The following is an 18,573-nucleotide window of genomic DNA, read 5'->3' as shown; positions in this document are numbered from 1 at the left end:
ATGTCGTCTGGGTTAGCCCTGTACGTTTTCGACAAATGTTTTGCATTGGCGGCTAGCTATGTCCCCACCTGTTGACTTTCACTGAAGTGGTCAGTTCACATATCATATGTTACGTTACGCATTTAACAAAACACATCACTAGCTATCGTACACAGTAAACAATGTATGTAACGTTAATCCTAGCAAAGGCAATGATGCATGATTGCTGAATGATAAGGTCACATTTGAACGTTACCTAGCTATAGCTATATCCTAGGCATAGTTATCGTTTCTGCTCTTTTTGTTTTTAGCATAACCTAGCATAACCCTGAGGTTGTACATGTTTATCGTGAAATAACCACAGTAATCACATAACACATCGCATGAAAACCTGAGTTATCGTATACAACTAAGAAAATGTGTGTGTGTATATATAAGAAATACAGTAGTTACCAATATAATTGTTGCGAATGCTAAAGCTTCAACAATGATTCTTACTTCCTCTTTGACTGAAAGTCCCGCGCCAGGTTGCCAATCCAAGCAAAACGCGGGAGAATGACGCAAAACTGGCAGACCAATCGCGTTAGTTGAGCAACAGACTTCCGATATTAAAAGTTGAAGATTGTTTAATTATGTCTTTGTATATACTGTATTTGTAGAAATCATGATTTCCATAACACCATATTTCATTCCATTGAGTAATATAAGCAGGGACATTACTGAAACGACTATGTTGTTGCAAGGTTCTCCCTCACCATGAAACCCTTTCATTGTTCAACTCTACATCTGTTTCATTCTACAACTGCTATCGTTTTATTGTCTAATGTTATTAACGTTACAAGGAACACACAAACATATAATTAACTTAGCACCAACCACCATTAAAAGTGGTACCATTTTATTAACTGGACTTCAATTTTGAAACTCCTCAGCAACGTTTGCGACCAGGCGTCACCTACATGGAAGAGAAGGATGCGCTATCAGTAACCAAGGGAGGCTATGGGCACTATCGATATTTTGTGTATGTTGAATTGTCTAGTTAGTAACAGTTATTTGCTTTGCAGGCTGATTTAAATTGTTAACGGGTATATTTGGTGAATGTTGCCAAGTGAACTCTTTGCTGCATTGTTGTCATTCATGAAGCCCAAGAGAGTTGTGAGCAGGATTGAATCCACAATGAGCTAACCAGTTTGGGAGGGCTAATGCTAGCTAACAACTGGAGCAGTAGCAGTAACGTTAGCGTAGGACCTATGCGAAAGGGCCAGATATCGTGAGGCCGTATAACCATCTATCTCTCTTCCATAGAAATAGCAGTGATCCCAATTGGATAGAAAACTAACTGTAGGTAACGTGGCAAAATCTCTCTATTTCAGTTATTTTGTCACGCACAAATACACGTGACAGGTCTGCAGGGTGTGTGAGCAACTTTCCATTCCGAATTTTCGTAGCAGCCCCAGTTTCATCGGATCCAGAAGTAGCTAATAACGTGTAACGTTCATGCAGGTAAGATGCAATACTTCGGCGTTGAAAGCGAGCTTTTGCACTGACATTACCGTTACAGTTTATAAGATGTGTTTGCACACATTTTTTTCTGCTAACGTAACCTTAACATGTATGGCTTTGTTGACACAATGAAGCAGCAGTGTATTTGTGTATTGAAATATAGCACACTAGTCGTTGCTCGTCAACATAATTAGCTTTAATCTGGTCTCGGCTAGCTAGCATAGCTTTCCTCTACTGTCTCAGTTCTCAGCTATGCCTACAAAATAAATTAGCCTACAACAAGTGTCAGCTAACGTTAGCTGAACTGGGCAGTTAACTGATTGCTTGGATTTATTGAAATGCTAAATCAGTGGCATGCATCAAAATGACTCTTCATTAATACCAGTCATGTTACGTTAATTAAGCTATTTCATCAGTGGTTTTGTTTTCGAATTGCAAACAAGTTCGCTTTCCAGTTAAATGAATCAAAAAGATGCTTTGCTATGAAGAGATGACTAGGCCCAGGGCATTACTAGGGGGAACGATCATTAGATCATCATAAGTGTTCATCAGTGGCGGACCTTGTAAGAAGTTACAGAAATGCGTTGTGCAAAGAAACTAGGACAAAACTGAACATTATGTGCTTTGTATGTTTGAACTGTACTTAAGTATCTCCACCGTGATGGGTTTTCGTCTTGCATAGATGCTTTGATGGAGGGCTCACCTTTGTGTCCGTACGCTCCCATACCCTCTCCCACGTTATATGGGTGGATGGATCTTGTTTGTATGTCTTGGTTACAGTGGTTAAGTTGAGAGCAGTATTAAAAAAATAGCAAATCCCACGGCAATACCTAGTGTAGTAATCAAGTCTTAACGAGACATCGTCTCATGTGCCTGTTAACACTTTGTTGTCTAAAGGTCCGTTTGTTTTTTGTTGGGAGAAAAATTATATGCCTCTACACACTGGTATAATGACCTGTATCAAAGAAATGGCTGACAGTTTAGAGGACCCAGGCATGTGAACGATATACAATTGGTAATCAAAGTGTACACTGCATGCTTATGTAATACAGTCAGTGTTATGTCATTGTTATGAATCCTTTTTGGCAACTATTGCGCTTTCAAGTTTATAGCCCATGTGACTGAACCAGCTGGGTTTGAACAAATCACACGCTTGTGCTAATGTTAAAGAGCATAGTTGCACTGTTGACAGCTATTTTGTCACTATGCATGTGTTGGTATTTTGGTCTATGTAAGTATTTCATATGTTTAGAATTGAGAATACATAATACAATTGAGAATACATAATCCCTCATTTCCAACCTGGTATGATCACCAGTATTTAAATTATTATTATTATTATTATTATTATTATTATTATTACTAATAGTAATGTATTTAGTAGTTATTATTCATTATTAACTTATCAGTATTGTCATATTATCATGGTTTATCATTTTAGTATCAGGCCTAGGTCCAGTTCACTGTTGGAATGTTTGTGACATGAGACGTCTTTTGAAGTCAGCACTGTCCACCTCCTGCTTCTTTGAAAGTCGGAAACACGGGGGCTCTCAGTTTACAGGCCTGGGCAGCTGCAACCAGACTGTTGTGTAGTGTAGGTAAATTCTTTGACTACACATTACGTTTCTCCCTGCCAATGGACAAGGGCTATTAGAGTGGATATCACTCTGGTGCCGCTTTCGTATGGAAGCTTTGTTGTGTGAGGTTGTATCACTGTATTCAGTTACCTCTCATAGGGATGGATGGCTGAGGGGAGCCACTGCATGCTGTAACCCAATCAGGCTTCACTGACTCAGGGTTTTCATCTTCATGAAAGCTATTTTGTGTTGTTGGTCTTGGTCAGGTCAGGTGTAGGCATACTTGAATCTGAATGATTTGAATCAAGAAGTTGTCGTCTAGAATGTCATTAAAGCTAAAACTTGGTGTTTAGCCTAAGATTTGCCTTTTTCAGAACAGCTGCTGTATTGGAGCAGAGATGTTACAGATGCTGTGTTTGTGGATGAGGAAAGACTAGCAAAGCTTTTTTATTTCTCCTCCTGTCGCTTTAATTTCTCACAACTCCTCAAGTTCTCCTCTACTGTACAAGTAAATTGGCATACGGCTGCACCTCTCCATAAATTATTCTTTGACATTCTCCCAACAGGCCAGGGCCGCTCACATTTTGCCTTGCTGTCAGATCAGCTGCCACCACCTGTCAGTGAGGGGAACAGAAGTAGACAGCTGCATGATTCCAGAATTAGTGAGGTTTGGTCCATGTTTCTGCTCAGAATCAGAACACTTGGAGACGGTGACATGGTGATCAAATCTGCAACGCCTAGCTTGTGGCTTGGAAACAGAAGCGGAATTTGGCTTCACGTGGCAAAGTTCCGTGGCTCATCCTCCATAACCCAGCGGAATGTTATGACCTCAAACCTTGGAATCCATTCTTTTTTTTTTTTCTGAACTTGTGCCCTGTGAACCACACCTCCAAACACAGATCACTGCCTCCTTCATAATGAAAACAGTATGAGACCTAGAATGAGCTAGATTATGTGAAGTGGACAAGAGGTGAAATTCCAATGTGTGTTTGTTTTCTATGTGTGGATGCTTCAGGTTTAGGTCTTTACCCTGCAGCAACGTATGGGAACCTAGCAATGGAAGAATTTATGGTAGGAGAGGAAAGCTGGCCTAGTTCAAAGTACACACGCAGAGTGAACAAGAAAGCAAATGTTGTGCCAGTTAAAGCATCACCATTTGTTTTAAGTCGTAAAGTGCATCAAGCCTCTCTGTCTTTTATAAAGTAGTCTATAAAAAGCACTGTGAATGGTAAATGGTACTTGATGATAAATTAACTTTACCGGCATGTTTTTTTTTCTCATGTTCTTAATGCCTCAACAGAGCAATCCAACGGTGACCTCACAGAGCCGTCAGAAGGAGGACCCAAGCGCACTATAAGGGGAGTGGAAGGAGGAGGTAGCCATGTTGGAAGAGGATATGGAGGTGGCCATCAAGGTGGTGGTGGTCGGCAACGGTGCTGTGGGGAAGTCCAGCATGATCCAGCGCTATTGCAAGGGCATCTTCACCAAGGACTACAAGAAGACCATCGGGGTGGACTTCCTGGAGCGCCAGATTGTGTAAGCAGGGGATTCTATATGTCTCTATATTTATGAAGAAGAAGACGAAGAGAATCTCTGCAAACCAAGGCACTCTTTGAGTTAAAATGTGTTTAATATAATTACAATAACATTATGCTATTATGATGTCTTTGGTTTGCTGAGATTCTCTTGAATTGATTTTTGTCCCTTGATGCCGAAGACTGACTCCTGAGGCACCTGACTCAAACAGGTCATTTTATACCCTTTCTTTACACTTACAAAGATAAAAAAATACTTCAATTTGTCTCCAGGTACCTCTCGTCATAGTAGCATAGACATATAATGATATTTTTAGCCTAATCAGTGGCCTTAAGGGAACAATTTACTTTGATGTAGTGACACTGCCCCAAGTCTCCATTATATGGTTATTTTATTGTAAATGTATTTTCTGGTATTACTCAAAACTGGAAGAGGCTATAAGTGGTTCACACTCTGAAAAAAGTGACTAGACAAAGTCTTGTAAAAGGAACAACTTGTTTTAATATGGAGCAAGAGCAGAAGTTTCAGCCATCCGGATTCACATCATTGGTTCTAACGCACCTGGACTCAAAAACTTTGCGCGCAACAAAACTTCTCTGCCTTCTGATTACTCAAAACTGCACTGATTGACATTTTGGTCCAAAGTAAAAATGGGTTACACTTTACTTGACAGTATCGACATAAGAGTGACATGACACTGTCATGAATGTGTCATAAACACGTCATAAACATTTATGACATAATGCTTCTGTCATTAAGTGTCATTCAGTTTTGTCATAACAAGTTAGGATTAGGGTTAGAGGTTAAGATTAGGGTTAAGGTTCATGTGTCATAACAGTGTCATGACAGTGTCATATCACTCTTATGTCGATACTGTCAAGTAAAGTGTTACCCAAAAATGTACTAAAACTATGATATATTATAATATATAATACTATACTGAAATATTTCACATGTTTAATTGGGGGCCAAGCAGCGAAGCTGCGAGGCAACCCATAGTGATTCTATGTGTTCTTATTAAAACGCTCATTTGCCATTGAACCATACAGTAAAAAGTTGGTAAATTTGGCACATTGATTCGGTATAGTCATATGATTAATTTCACTAAGTTTTATGTCAAGTGCTCTAGTGCCCCCCAATGTGTCAGATTTTGCATTACATCTATGCACTTAACGTTTCAATCATACAAATTGAGGTATACTTGGAATCCTTGGATGAGGCCGAACTCAACGCACCCCATGACGTCAATTTCTGCCATGTTGGATCTTCCGCCATATTGGATTTAATCAAAATCACTTAAAAGTTTTCACAGGTCACAAAGTTCATCCGATTTTCATGGAACTTGGCGCAGATGATTGTCAGAACATGACACACAAACGCATTGCTTTTTGGAGCAGATCCGGTGAGAAAAAAAATAGGATGGGGGGGGGGGGGGTCTATCACCTTTTCTTATCCTTTTTAAGGCAACTACAAATATTAGGTCCGATGAATGAATGTGTGTGATGGTAAATGTTTAAAGGCCTAATAGTGTTTTTGAGAGCTTTCTGTGTCTCAATCAGAGATCGCTCAAGAAGATACGTCAGAGTTTCGCTTTGTTTATGTTGTAGCTACACGCTTGTCTCATTGGCCTGGGGCGGTTGCTTAAAAAAAAAAAAGAACACGTCTGGAGGACGGTCTGACACAATTGAGACAGCTGATGAGGTTGCCCAATCCGTTTAACTTTTTTGGATATGCTATTGTGAGCTCTGTGCGAATTCAGAGGCTGTGTTCTTTCCATGCATCAATGTAGACAATTTCTTACTATCGCGAACTCTTGTCAGGGGAGGTCATTCATTTTGGGTGTCACCTATGACTTGAACAGAGCCTGCTATGCCACCCGATGTACTATTATTGTTACAGTTTTTAATCAATGCAACTAACATTATGTGTAAAGTGACGCTATATAAACCGTAGCCTATGCCTTCCGTCTGTTTTGACATGTAGGCTACAACAATGTTTTTCACAATTTGCGACGGAAGGTTTTGACTGAGTGTGTTAACAGTTCGCGACATTATTATTTTATGTTGAGTAAGGGGATCAGTCGTGTTTGACACACAGACAGCCTTGTAGCCTATTTTGCTTAGGCCTCACTTTTAACGACAGTAGGTTGTGAGCGTATGTTGACAAAAAATAACCATGCAATTAAAATAGTCAACTTAAAACTTTGCTATTATTAATGTATAGCACAAAGCCATAACCAGTAGGCCTACCAGAACCTCGCATATTAGCGTCATGATTTGTGTACGTTTATCTATGGCTGACCGTTTTTGCACTAAGTAGGCTACGCATGTTCTTTTTTTATAGCGCAACACGACCTGTCCCTCACCATATCGCAACCTCTTGTCAACCTTATACAATCTGTTGCTGAAGACAAAAGCGCCTGTGAGATTGAGGCTTGCCCACCCCTCTCTCATATCAGGATGACCGCAAGAAAAACGACTAGGCAACTCAAGACTAAAGTGAAGCGGGTGCGAGTTTTATTTACAGTGCAGTAGCAGTGATTAACAAAAGAGAAAACAACAACTGAGAATAAACGGAAAACAAAACCGGCCTCAATCAGGCAACACAAATATAACTACAACAAAAGACTGTTTAGAGAACGATCACGATCACACTTTTTCTTGCCCTTACTTCACTGCACAGCTTCACAGCAAGCGTGCTTTCCCCTTGCTCTCTCTCCCCCCAAATGAAAACCCCTGCCCTTTTGAAGGGCTCACAATCTACCCGAGAGCAGTGATTGGACAGACAATAAACCAATCCGAAAATGGCATTACAAAAACCTTTAAAAAAACACACATTTGGAAGTACATACAAAATCACAATATCCCCAGAAAATAGCTTTTTAAAAAGTAGAAAACATACATCCCATATTTACTCAGTATACTGTATGCATGAAATAAAGCTACAAAACAATTACTCACATATTACGTCACCATGACAACCAAAGTTTGCGCCACTGAACCGGACAGTGGTTAAGAACATTGGTTCCGCAAGGGCTCCGGTTTCCCCACGGACCATTCCGATGGAACACCCATTGGCAGCGGTGAGTGAGAAATGTTTGTTTGTAGTGCAGTGAACTATTGTGTTGCGAGTGGAATATTGGAGAGTAACTAGGAGAGGAGTTACATGTGTCCTCTTTGGCTGATTGAAGACCAGGCGTGCTCCAGCATTCTGAATCAGCTGTAATGAATTATTTTTTAATTAATTTTGTAATTAATTTATTATTTAAATTCAGAAACGAAGGTGTGCTTTAAGGAAGGCTTCTTTGGCATCACCTTTCCAGCTATATTGTGCAACAGGTATATGTTGTATACTTTTATTGCCATGGAAAAGCAACTTGAAATTTGCACGAGATTGGCTGCTGGCCTTTTTGAATTATGTTTGTAAACCTTCCAAGCAAGCGTTTCCCTCTTTTGCAGCTCAAGGTTACAGCAAGAGTTAGCAGCAACAGGAAAATACGAGAACAGGATTATCTATGGGCCTCTTTCCACTTCTAGAACTCAATATTGCAGCAGAACCATGGATAGCAAATATGATGACCAGGATATGCCCCTTTCATTAGAATGCTATTGAGTTGAATTTCACTGTAATGGCATCTTCACCTCCTAGTACAGTCCCACTAAGTCATAGACAGAATAATTCTAACCACTCTTACAAGGTGCATCGACTAACCAATAACCGGGCTAAGATTTCTCAGCCACAGTGCTGGAATTCAGGCATTGGCCAGGCCAATTTGGAAATAGATAATTACATGTACATGTAGGCTGTGTCCAAAATGGGGGGGGAAATTCTGCCTTTTAAGATATCTTAACAGGGGAGCGAGGCATGTCCTAATCCAATATTTCTATGAAATGCTGCCTTGTAAGATACCTTCGTTTTGCCGAATTTTGAAGGCAGCGTAGATGCATCCCTCATGCTGCCATCAACATCCAAAATTCTGTTTAATTGTGAGCAGCTGTTGCTGCAGTTGAACGTTACGTTATTCTTCTTTCTGGTATCCTGGCAACGGCGTTCTGTGTTGCTATCTTGCTAGGCTGTCCGAAACAAAATTCGTAGCTGGTACCCTGATGCTTGCTACAGCAAGTGACTCATCAGAGAGCTGAAGACAGCGAGACAGCAGACAGCAGCCTTCTGTTTCGGACAGACCCGTAGTGTCTTTTTTTTTTTGTGCTTGGATTATTAAAATAACTTACAGTGAAGCATACCTAGCTTTGGATTATCTCTTGCATATTGAACCTCAAATCGCCACATTCTTTATTTTTTCTTCTGTCGTCAACCTCTGACTTAAATAGCATCCCTGATGCCCAGTCCTTGCGCTGGCAGAGAGAGATGCGCTGCGTTGCTCAGTGTAGCTTCCACCCCAGCCCTTAGCAGAGTTATGTGGGAAATGCGCTCCTAATCCTTTTACACAGACATTGAGGTCATCTGAGTGAGTTGGTCTCCTGCACTTGTATGCCAAACAGATGTGAGTGGAATGCCATCCAGGGGCAGGGATTGCGCTCTCTCTCTCTCTCCCTCTCCCTCTCTTTCTCCCCCTCTCTCTCTCTCTCTCTCTCTCTCTCTCTCTCTCTCTCTCTCTCTCTCTCTCTCTCTCTCTCTCTCTCTCTCTTTCCCTCCCTCTCTCTCTTTCCCTCACTCTCTCTTTCCCTCTCTCTCTCTCTTTCTCCCTCTCTCTCTCACTCAGGAGATTTACTGTCGCTTTGAGCCAGATCTGGTGGGGAAGCCCGGAACATGAATTACATGCGCACAGTTTAGGGATTCCTGGTTGAGGAAGCATGAGAACTATGTGTTGAAATCATCTGATGAGACATTTGCTCAAACAGTGAGACTCTACTAAACAATAAGAAAATATACTTTGTTTTGGTTTAAGCACTTTTCAAACAGTCTGACTGAGACAAATCTAACCACTTTCCAAAAGCATTGTGCTCCATCACTTAGTTTAATCCACACAACAATAGATGCCCATAAATATTAAGAGGGTAGGTGACGCCATTTTTAAGTCACTCATTTGTAACAAAACTTGATAATTGTATCAAATCTGTCCCTATGACCGCTGGAGGACCCCTCAGAGATGTGTCCACTTTTGCTCTTTGCTGGAGAGCATGGTGCAAGCAGCAGCAGCAATCATTGTTCCATAGCAAGTTTAGATCCTGGTGCCGATGGTCATTTCCAGTTTCAGTTTCTTATCCACACCATTTCTCGCAACGGTCCCTGCTCTGTCCTGTTTAAAAAAGATCCAAAATAATGAATAGAGAATGAGAATAGTTAGACTGATGTACCCTAACTTGCTGTGCTTGGATGACTGTATAAATGCACTTGGTTATGGGTGTCGACTACCCTAGAACACATCAGAGTAGCTCGACCGTACCTCCGCTACATCTTTGGCGTGGAGAATTAAACTCGGTTCATTTAACCGTCCCACTTAGAAACAAAAGGTTCACTAATTAAAAAGAACAAGATTGCTTTTGTTTTTTTGTTGCTTTTTTAGTGTTCAGCTAACTATTAAGTTATTTAGACGATCAACTTTCTATTTATTCACATTTCCAGTGGTTCTAATTCACTACATAATTGAGGGGTTTATGGTTTACTTTTTGTGTCGTTTTGTGTATGGTTTTCTTACGTAGGCTACTTCCTTGCCCAGCTATTCAGGTACAATTAGCTGTCAATATCCAGTTGTCAGATTTATGGACGATGGCCCAGGCATCATACATGCCACTTTGCCTCTGACTTGGCAGGACTTCTGCCCGTACCACACAGAAGTCTGTTCCATCAAAATCGTGAAACAAAATTTCCTGGACGTGTCCAGATAAAACATATTGATACGTCTCTAACGATTTATATGCTAGCAGTTTCTCTTTGGTATATACGCTCGGCGTTTCAATTACATAATTATAGATATTGGGCCATTGAATATTAGGCCATCTGCTGGGGTCCTGTACCCAATTGTTAATCCTGTAAGGATCCGAAAGCATTTTACTATTTACCAAAGTCAACTTTGCAGCGTATCTTTCTCGGTGTAAAGTGGAGAGTTGTTCACCGTAATTCACCATTTATTTTTTTTACAGTTATTTACATTATTGGAGTGTTCTGTTGCCAGGTTGCGCACACAGCTCCATTGTTTACTAACTGTAAATCGGTCTATAGCAGCACAGGACGGTGTTTGCGGTGTTTGCCGAAGTCTTATGTGTCCACGTGCTCATGTTTCCCCCTCCCAGAGTCAACGATGAAGATGTGCGGCTGATGCTGTGGGACACGGCCGGACAGGAGGAGTTTGATGCCATCACAAAGGCCTACTACAGAGGTGAGACTGACTGGACACATACACACAGGGTCACCACTTTAATTAGTCCATTTTGTTAGCAAGGGCCCCATGCATGTTGGGGATAACTTGATGAACAATGGCAATTTGGCATGTCTGTTTTTGGTTTTGGTTTTTATTAAATGAAATGAGCAGAGTAAAGTTAAAACATCATAGATTGTAGATTATGGTTGAGATCATCATCTTAAGTGTCATGGTTTGAAATCATTATTTTAAGTATCGTAAGTATATTGGGATTATTTGAGGCTTTACCACCTGCCTCTGTGAAGACCATGACAGCTGGTTTGTTGGAGTGGTTGTGTTTCAGGCCAAGTGCAGGACAAAGTAGACAAAGGCTAAAACAAAAGAGAATGTCTGCCGGAGTAGCTCCCAAACTTTAATTAAAAACAGTGTTTTGTTTTTTTAATGCATTGGTGTATTGGGTGGGTGTGTGTGTGCAGGTGCCCAGGCGTGCGTGCTGGTTTTCTCCACCACAGACAGAGAGTCCTTTGAAGCCATCAGCAGCTGGAGAGAGAAGGTGGAGATAGAGGTGGGGGACATCCCGACTGTCCTAGTGCAGAACAAAATTGACCTCTTGGATGACACGGTGATAAAAAAGTAAGAAATGTTTTTTTTATTTATTTTTTTGTCTTGAAGTCTACTAAATTTGGAAACGGGACAAATGTTTAGCCCACTTGCTGGAGAGAACTGATGAATAGATCAAATGTTTTTTTTGTTTTTTTTTGTGGTGCAAGATTCCCTGGGGTTCTTTAGGGAGTTCAATATTATCAACTGTCTGCAACAGTCTGGTTGTGGGTTTGGTAGTTTTTGAAGTCCTGATGTGTGTTACTGAAGGTCTGTTTATTTATTTTTAATTTGTCATGTGTTTATCCTAGGAGGAGTCAGGTCTTTTTTTCACAAGAGAGCCCTGGCCATCACCTAGTTAAGGATAATATATAGCTGTGTTTGCTAAACATCGGTCATCTATGCTTTCAGTGAGGAGGCCGAGGGTCTCGCCAAAAAGCTCAAGTTGAGATTTTACCGGGCATCTGTAAAGGAGGACCTCAATGTCAATGAAGGTGAGTGACAACAAACACCTCACCCCACAACCTACCCCTGTCACAACCACAACAAAAAGGAACTGAAGAGAGGCCTCTGAATACATAAAAATCTGACTTGATTCATGAGATGTATAATGTATTTATTGTGTAATGTAAATGGAGTATGTATTTATTGTGTGTTGAGTGGTACATCTACTTCTAAGATGTGATCCAAGTGTACATGCAATATAACAAGCCTTTATCATAAATCTGCCCAACTTTCCCTGTAGTTTTTAAGTATCTGGCTGAAAAATATCTTCAAAGACTCAAGCAACAGACAGCCGAGGAGCCTGAGGTTCACTCAACAAGCAATAAGATTGGTAAGGCTTCCCTTATTGAAGCGTCAGATACTTTTGTTTTAAGAGAGAAGAGTAACTTGTTTTCCTTTAGCATTATTGGTATTTTATCTTACCACAACATGATGCTTACTGAATATTACAGGCTTGGACAACAGTTTCAATACCAGCACCACCATAACCAGGTTAATTGTTGTGATCATGCGATAATAAGAGTCCTTTTCTTTGCAAACACCGCTCTCTCCTATTTGTTTTCTTGTGGGTGTGTGATCCAGGAAACTTATGGCCTTCGTCAGTGTGTTACACTGTGTTACAGTGTGTTCGTCAGTGGAAACACACTGACGAAGGCCATGAGTCCGAAACGTTTGTTCTTTTCCCCTGATGCTAATGGAATAACCCAGCAAAAAAGAAAGATTTTTGGAGTGTGACCATTCTTTGATTTTCTGTGATCATGTGATGTAATTGCCATTTGTCATGATGATTTTATTGCAGGAGTTTTCAACACGACAAGCGGAGGACACTTAAGCCAGAACTCTAGCAGTCTGAACGGACGCGAGGTCATCAACTTGCGACCGAATAAGCAGAGGACCAAGAAAAGTAAAAACCCTTTTGGTGGCTGCAGGCTGATTTAACAAGATTCCCTTCTCTTTCTAAAAAAGAAAAATAATAACATTATAATAACACTAATAATCCTGTCTTGGCTGCCAGGTCAGAGAGATGGAAGTCTTAACAAAAGCGTGGCTTATCTATAGAGACTAGTTTATTTCCTGACCTGACTTGCCATTAAGAATGCAATGAAAGTGGAGACCTCTCTTCAGTAAACCGGAAGATGTGGTGACGGCCTTCATTTAGATCAAAAAGCAAAAACAACCTGGGGGGCTATTGCTTTCCATTTGAACCTATTTAATCTAGCATTGCTAGCATTGACTGTAGTCTGCTTCCTAGCATTGCTGCTAACCTACTCCACGTATGTCACAATTCTCCACCTCTTTTGCTCTTTGTGAATGAGCAGCAGGCGAGTCCGGTTGTCTTAGCGGCAGGTTGGGATTCTGTCTCCACCTGGTGTTTGCAAATGGTACTGCATTTTAGAAAATAAGTCTGGCCTATCTATGATGGTACACAATGAAGTGCACAGTTCTGATAGGTAACCCAAGTTGTGCTTTACTTGTGGTCTAGACCAGGGTATGATTCTTACACATCAATGGGACATAGCTACATATGTATGTAAATTCTGCCTTTTTTTAGTTTTCTGTTTTTTTTTTTATTATTTGAAACAAATGACCTATGTGCATTTGACTGCTCATCTGTGCAATATGTTTGTACTGGTAGGTATACTAGGCTAATGGCCATAAACTTTGAGCAGGATGTTAGCATACGACTGTGCCTTATTCAAATACTAGAGATCCAAAGGTCTTTAAAAGTTTAGCTTTTTCCTAGTAGAGTAGCTGATTCTGCATGCTGTGTGTCAGCAGCAGTAACTTGGGACCAATGACTGGTTGATTCCAGTTTACCCGACAAGAATCCCGGAAAAAAAACATTTATTTTTACTGAGACGCCGGAGAAAAATTCTCCGAAAGAAAAACAGAAAGGGATCAGTCTCCTGCTAAATTCTTCCTCTAAGTGTATTGCTGTTAGCCCAATCAAAACACTCCAGCTCCATAGTATTTCATTTGCTTTTACTGAAAATGTAAATGTTTGATAGTCATATATGGTACATATCACGGAAGAGAGCCACCTGATGAGAAGTCATCAGGTGCACTTTTCTCCTAAAGGTATTTTTATATGAATGTTGTTGGTGTCTCTGAAATATAGTCAGACCATGAATTGCCTGAAACTTCGCAGGAAATTCCGTGCCAAATAGCTTTGAAATGATTCTAACTGTTTAATATTAATTGTATATATTTTAAAGAATTAGAATATAACTGACAGGTAAATCCATAATTATACAGAAATACTAAACATTTGTTATACAGGCATGAATGGTGAGTTGAAGTGTGTGGTTAGAAGTAGGGCTTAAATGATCACCCAAGGTGTGGGGACCTGTTGCACAATGTAACTTCAGCTGTAGGAAGGCACGGAAAGCAGTCAAGTCCTACAAGGTACTTCCATTGCACTTCAACTGTAGTAAAAATTCATATCAAATAATTTAATTGATACAAAACAGAGATACCTTGGTGCTAGTTTGCTTCTGTGGTCACCCGCAAGCTTCACTAATAACCATTTTGCCGCCCTGAGTCTACGCTCAAACAGGAATTTAAAAAGTACAATCACGTCTCATGTCATGGAAATATTGTGGATTGTTCTGTTACACATACGGTTTACTTGTATCCTATATTTGGAACATTATTTTGACAAGTTGATTGTTCTAAGAAGAAAAATGTAAAATTCCAGATGCTTTTTTTTTTTTTTTTTAGACCTCTGAGTGTATATTAATGTTTATGACTTGTGTTGGAGATGAAATCATGCCTATCCATGTACCATTCTTTTAGTTAGTCTCTTGGTTTTTAAGGTCAGCGAATATTCTCTCAATCATGCATGCCCTCAAAAGTGGGTTGTACACTGTTACAATTATTTGCGTTTCACACAACACTAACTGAGACCCATAGAAAACCAAGTAGAAAACTACAGCTACAGTATGTGTTCACTTCTCATTCTCATGAATTGCCTTGGATGCACCTAATGGACTTGAGTGTATGAAGTATCTTTGTAAACAAGCACACAAGTACATGTACAACAGTGTTTTTGGTACTGTCATTGAATGGAGTGTTTTCAGATTATGGTGTGATTTCAGGAATTGGTTAGGTTATTAAGCATTTCAGCATAAGATCACTACTTGCTAAGAGCACAGAGAAAATACAGTTTCCTTATGTGCCTGTTGCATTGCACATATTGAACCCGAGTTTGGGTTTTACTTATTTTAGTTCATAGTTTTAACATAACTGTTTATTTGAACATGAAAGACCCATTCGTCTTAAACCAATTCATGCCTGCCTTACATCTAATGCCTACAGCACATTTCCTGTGTAATGTATGTTTACATCTTCTTCATTGAAGTGTGGCTGCTTATTTTTTTTTTTTTTGTTTGCCCTAACTCAGTTCCTAGTGAAAACATTCATGGTGTGCTATTTCATTATTTTCATAATTGAGACTATGTTGAGATTAAATGAACAATAAAAGACATTAAGGAAACACCTACATATCTGCCTTCTGTGTTCCCTGCCTCTTGATTCAAAATAAGGAAAGCATTGGTTGTACACTAATTTGAGTGTACCTGATCATATCTATTCCTAAGTTAATAAATAATTAGGCAAACATCAGAACTTTTGTTTGGCAACAGTAGGACACTATGTGCATACACATCATTGCTACTAGCAGATATAAAGGATGTTCTGCTAACTGAAATGGTTACCTTGAATATGATTGTGTTGTATATTCTGTAAATGACCTCATAAAGGGCAGTACATTCTTTTTTTGGTTGGTTGTAATTCTGAGATTTTTTTTTTTTCTTTTATTCTGCACCCAATGTCATATTTAATGCAGGTGATGCAGCGAGCAGTCACATATAAGGAGGTGAAAGTCCTCTATGACTTTCTCAGTGCACGCCTATAAAACGAGCTGTGCGTTCTCCTGCGATTACATCACTGGTTTGGGTGAGGATAGACGGATTCATCACACAAAAGCCTCCCATCCGGCGCAGCCCTCCTGTGTCCTCCCCAATGAGTCAGGGGTTACAGAGATCACAATACATGAGCAAGCCTCCCTGTCTCAGGACTCTGGTCGATTGGCTCAGTCTGCCAGGCGTTCACAGTTCAACCCATTCATCTGCTATGTCACAGAATTCGATTAAATGATTACGTGATGTCCGAGTTACATTTTTGCCTTTGACTTAATGGACTTTCAAAGTGCTCTTGGACTGAGGAATTCATACATACAGACATGTCAATAATGATTCCATTTTATTGTGCATCAGTGTCACTACTAGAAATTTCACAGGACTGAACCCTTTAAGATAAAAACAAACGGCAGTAAGCCTATTTGTTAAGGTGAATACGATTTCTCTCAATACAGTGTAAACATCTATTTTTAAAAATATTATTTGAACACATATTTTTAAATAGCATTGTTAATTGATCAGTGTTATATACAGAGGCTTGCTGGCGCCTGGCGGTTAGAATACCTTTCAAAGCAGGATGGGCCATAGACTTGGTTTGACAGCTCCCCTTCGTGCCTCCATGACAAAAGTCCATATACATTATCATTCCTACACCCACCCTCTAATTGAAACAGTCCTTAGTTACAGTTTGAGGACCGAGTGTAAACAGAGTAGTGAAATGGTGATTGCGTCAATTTCGTGCTATTAAAAGTCTAATTGGAATGTTCTTGTTCTTTCGTAACCATAATAGGAGGGTGTGTTTCCTCTTTATATGGGACTCACTTGGTATTTAAAACTACATTTGAGCACAGTTAAATAGCCTACATTGGCATTCGGACTTTTTTTTTCTTTTTTTAAGAATCTTTCAAATCTTTAATCATGTGTTTATGGGGATTATTTGCAGAACTATTTGCCATTCAATTTTGACTCCTCCACATTCTGGTGATCCATAATCTTGATGTTTTTTTCTGCATTGTCCACGTTCCTGATCAGGGTTTCCAGTCGTCTTTTGATCTTTTTTTGGTCCTCCAAAGCGCAACTAATCACTATGCTCTGGAACTTCTGATCGATGGGCACGGGAGGTGCCTCAGTCACGCAGGCTGCGTGCAACGCCATCAGCCTCTTCTTCGCGCTGTCCAGATCATCAATCACCTTCTTGGCGATATCGTCGATAAGCGCCATAGCTTTTTGCAGAGCGTCCTCTTGCTGAGGGTTGCGAATTGTATCCACAGAAATGTTGACCGTCAGCGTCCTTCCCATGAGACGGTTGGCTGTCAGAGTAAGCTCCTCTCTTTCGCCTAGAGAAAATGGTTTACAAATTTGTAAGGTCACTTGGAGAGCCCTTGCGCAAGAGCGCTCATGTGGAGTTCACTGACAGCTGTCACACTTCTGTCATCTACGCTATTGTACAATAGCTTATTCAACAAGATCTAGAATATTCAATGCTGAGCCATACACGTACGATCACATACAACCATACAAACTCAAACTCCTGATTTAAGTAAAGGCCCATGTTCTCATTGGTAAATGAAGTAACACAACCCTCAACTCATAATCATGAACATCTCAAAGGCCTGCAACCCAAACTTACCATCAGAGATACTGCGCATTTCCTGACTGTTCTGTATGGACTGAATAATCTCTAGTAAGCACTCCCTTTCTTGTTCCATTGCAGTGGCTGCTTCTCTCAGAGTCTCCACCCTGAAAAATATTCATCGGGGACAATTCTTACATTACTCAATGCATTTTAATTGGAGACAAAAGCACGGCTCATTGAATTAATGAACGAAGAGACGTTACATTTGTATAAAAATGACAAAACTGAATTGCTTTTTTGTAACAAGACAGAACAATGCAAAAAATGCAACAAGTGTTGCAAATAGTCGGTCTCGTCTCACTGACAGGGTTCCGATTCACTCACCCACGAAGACACAGTGCACAACCACAGCTGTCAAAACCAGCCTGTTTACATCATTACTTTAATCGAAATATTAAGGTAGCCTAGCTAGGCCTGAATCATTTATAGCACACTCGCAAAACGTTGGTTGCCTACAACGTAGGCCTATGGCTTGTCCACGAGGAGATATGTTACATGTTCATGGTCACACTCATCGGACATTTGTTCAAAAGTGAAATAATGATGTGAATTCTGAGCGTGCAAGTAAAAAAGGCAACTGTATAGTGTAAATTCAAAACTGTCATGCTTGTTGATTTAACGATACCTTATCTCAAGCTGGTCCAAATTCTCTACAAGTCGCGACGAACGATCGGCCATTGACATAGATCTACTGAACAGCCCTCCTTTTGCTTCGTTCATTTTCGCCTGGATCTTTGCTTGGGCCATACCGAAGGCACAATTAAGTTGCCGTTGAAAGGTGCCACAACTATTGAGGACAGCCGGGGGAGTAGTTACTCCCTGGAGCACGTTCTAGCGGTTTCCTTGACGGACGGTGCAGCCCAGTAAACATTTCCAAACATGGGTGGCCGTTATCCAGCAGACTCCTCGAGCAGGGGCGAGAGTGTTGGGGGAGGGAGTGATTTCTAGTCAAGTGAGTGATCTCATTTCATGAACAATTCGCACAGGACCACAAAC

At 40.3% G+C, this 18,573-nt stretch overlaps 3 protein-coding genes across 6 annotated transcripts in view; 1 reads left to right on the top strand and 2 right to left on the bottom strand.

Moving 5' to 3' along the window:
• Window positions 1–524, bottom strand: part of prim2 (DNA primase subunit 2) — a 71,840-nt gene extending 71,316 nt beyond the window's left edge. The window contains exon 1 of the mRNA XM_042066353.1: window positions 433–524. The gene's annotated coding sequence lies outside the window, so the exon portion shown is untranslated. The remainder of the gene's footprint in view (window positions 1–432) is intronic.
• Window positions 525–919: 395 nt separating this feature from the next.
• rab23 (RAB23, member RAS oncogene family) lies at window positions 920–15,525 on the top strand. 4 transcript variants are annotated; one of them, XM_042066008.1, is made up of 8 exons: window positions 920–1,000; window positions 1,353–1,482; window positions 4,360–4,595; window positions 10,850–10,935; window positions 11,394–11,550; window positions 11,929–12,011; window positions 12,263–12,352; window positions 12,821–15,525. In XM_042066008.1, exons 3-8 carry the CDS (start codon window positions 4,441–4,443, stop codon window positions 12,958–12,960), a joined length of 711 nt encoding a protein of 236 aa, XP_041921942.1. In that variant the 5' UTR covers window positions 920–1,000; window positions 1,353–1,482; window positions 4,360–4,440; the 3' UTR covers window positions 12,961–15,525. The 4 variants fall into 4 exon arrangements, with proteins under 4 accessions (XP_041921942.1, XP_041921944.1, XP_041921943.1 ...); XM_042066009.1 differs by having other exon boundaries at window positions 943–1,320; window positions 1,428–1,482; XM_042066010.1 differs by lacking the exon at window positions 1,353–1,482 and having other exon boundaries at window positions 924–1,000.
• Window positions 15,526–16,267: 742 nt separating this feature from the next.
• bag2 (BCL2 associated athanogene 2) lies at window positions 16,268–18,500 on the bottom strand. Its single transcript, XM_042065924.1, has 3 exons — window positions 18,203–18,500; window positions 17,572–17,681; window positions 16,268–17,278 (listed from the first exon to the last, which is right to left on the bottom strand). Exons 1-3 carry the CDS (start codon window positions 18,322–18,324, stop codon window positions 16,887–16,889), a joined length of 624 nt encoding a protein of 207 aa, XP_041921858.1. The 5' UTR covers window positions 18,325–18,500; the 3' UTR covers window positions 16,268–16,886.
• Window positions 18,501–18,573: the final 73 nt, after the last annotated feature.

This window comes from Alosa sapidissima, chromosome 16, assembly GCF_018492685.1.
Source record: "Alosa sapidissima isolate fAloSap1 chromosome 16, fAloSap1.pri, whole genome shotgun sequence".
NCBI lineage: Eukaryota > Metazoa > Chordata > Actinopteri > Clupeiformes > Clupeidae > Alosa > Alosa sapidissima.
The sequence above is the reverse complement of the archived record's forward strand: the minus strand, read 5'-3'. Positions and strand labels throughout refer to the sequence as shown.

Excerpts from the sequence above, each read along its gene's own strand:
- bag2 (XM_042065924.1), bottom strand. The coding sequence starts at position 18,324 with ATGGCCCAAGCAAAGATCCAGGCGAAAATGAACGAAGCAAAAGGAGGG. Across the intron at positions 17,682-18,202 it reads TTGGACCAGCTTGAGATAAG|GGTGGAGACTCTGAGAGAAG; the intron begins GTATCGTTAAAT and ends AATATTTTTCAG. Across the intron at positions 17,279-17,571 it reads AATGCGCAGTATCTCTGATG|GCGAAAGAGAGGAGCTTACT; the intron begins GTAAGTTTGGGT and ends CATTTTCTCTAG.
- rab23 (XM_042066008.1), top strand. The coding sequence starts at position 4,441 with ATGTTGGAAGAGGATATGGAGGTGGCCATCAAGGTGGTGGTGGTCGGC. Across the intron at positions 10,936-11,393 it reads CACAAAGGCCTACTACAGAG|GTGCCCAGGCGTGCGTGCTG; the intron begins GTGAGACTGACT and ends GTGTGTGTGCAG. Across the intron at positions 12,012-12,262 it reads GGACCTCAATGTCAATGAAG|TTTTTAAGTATCTGGCTGAA; the intron begins GTGAGTGACAAC and ends CTTTCCCTGTAG.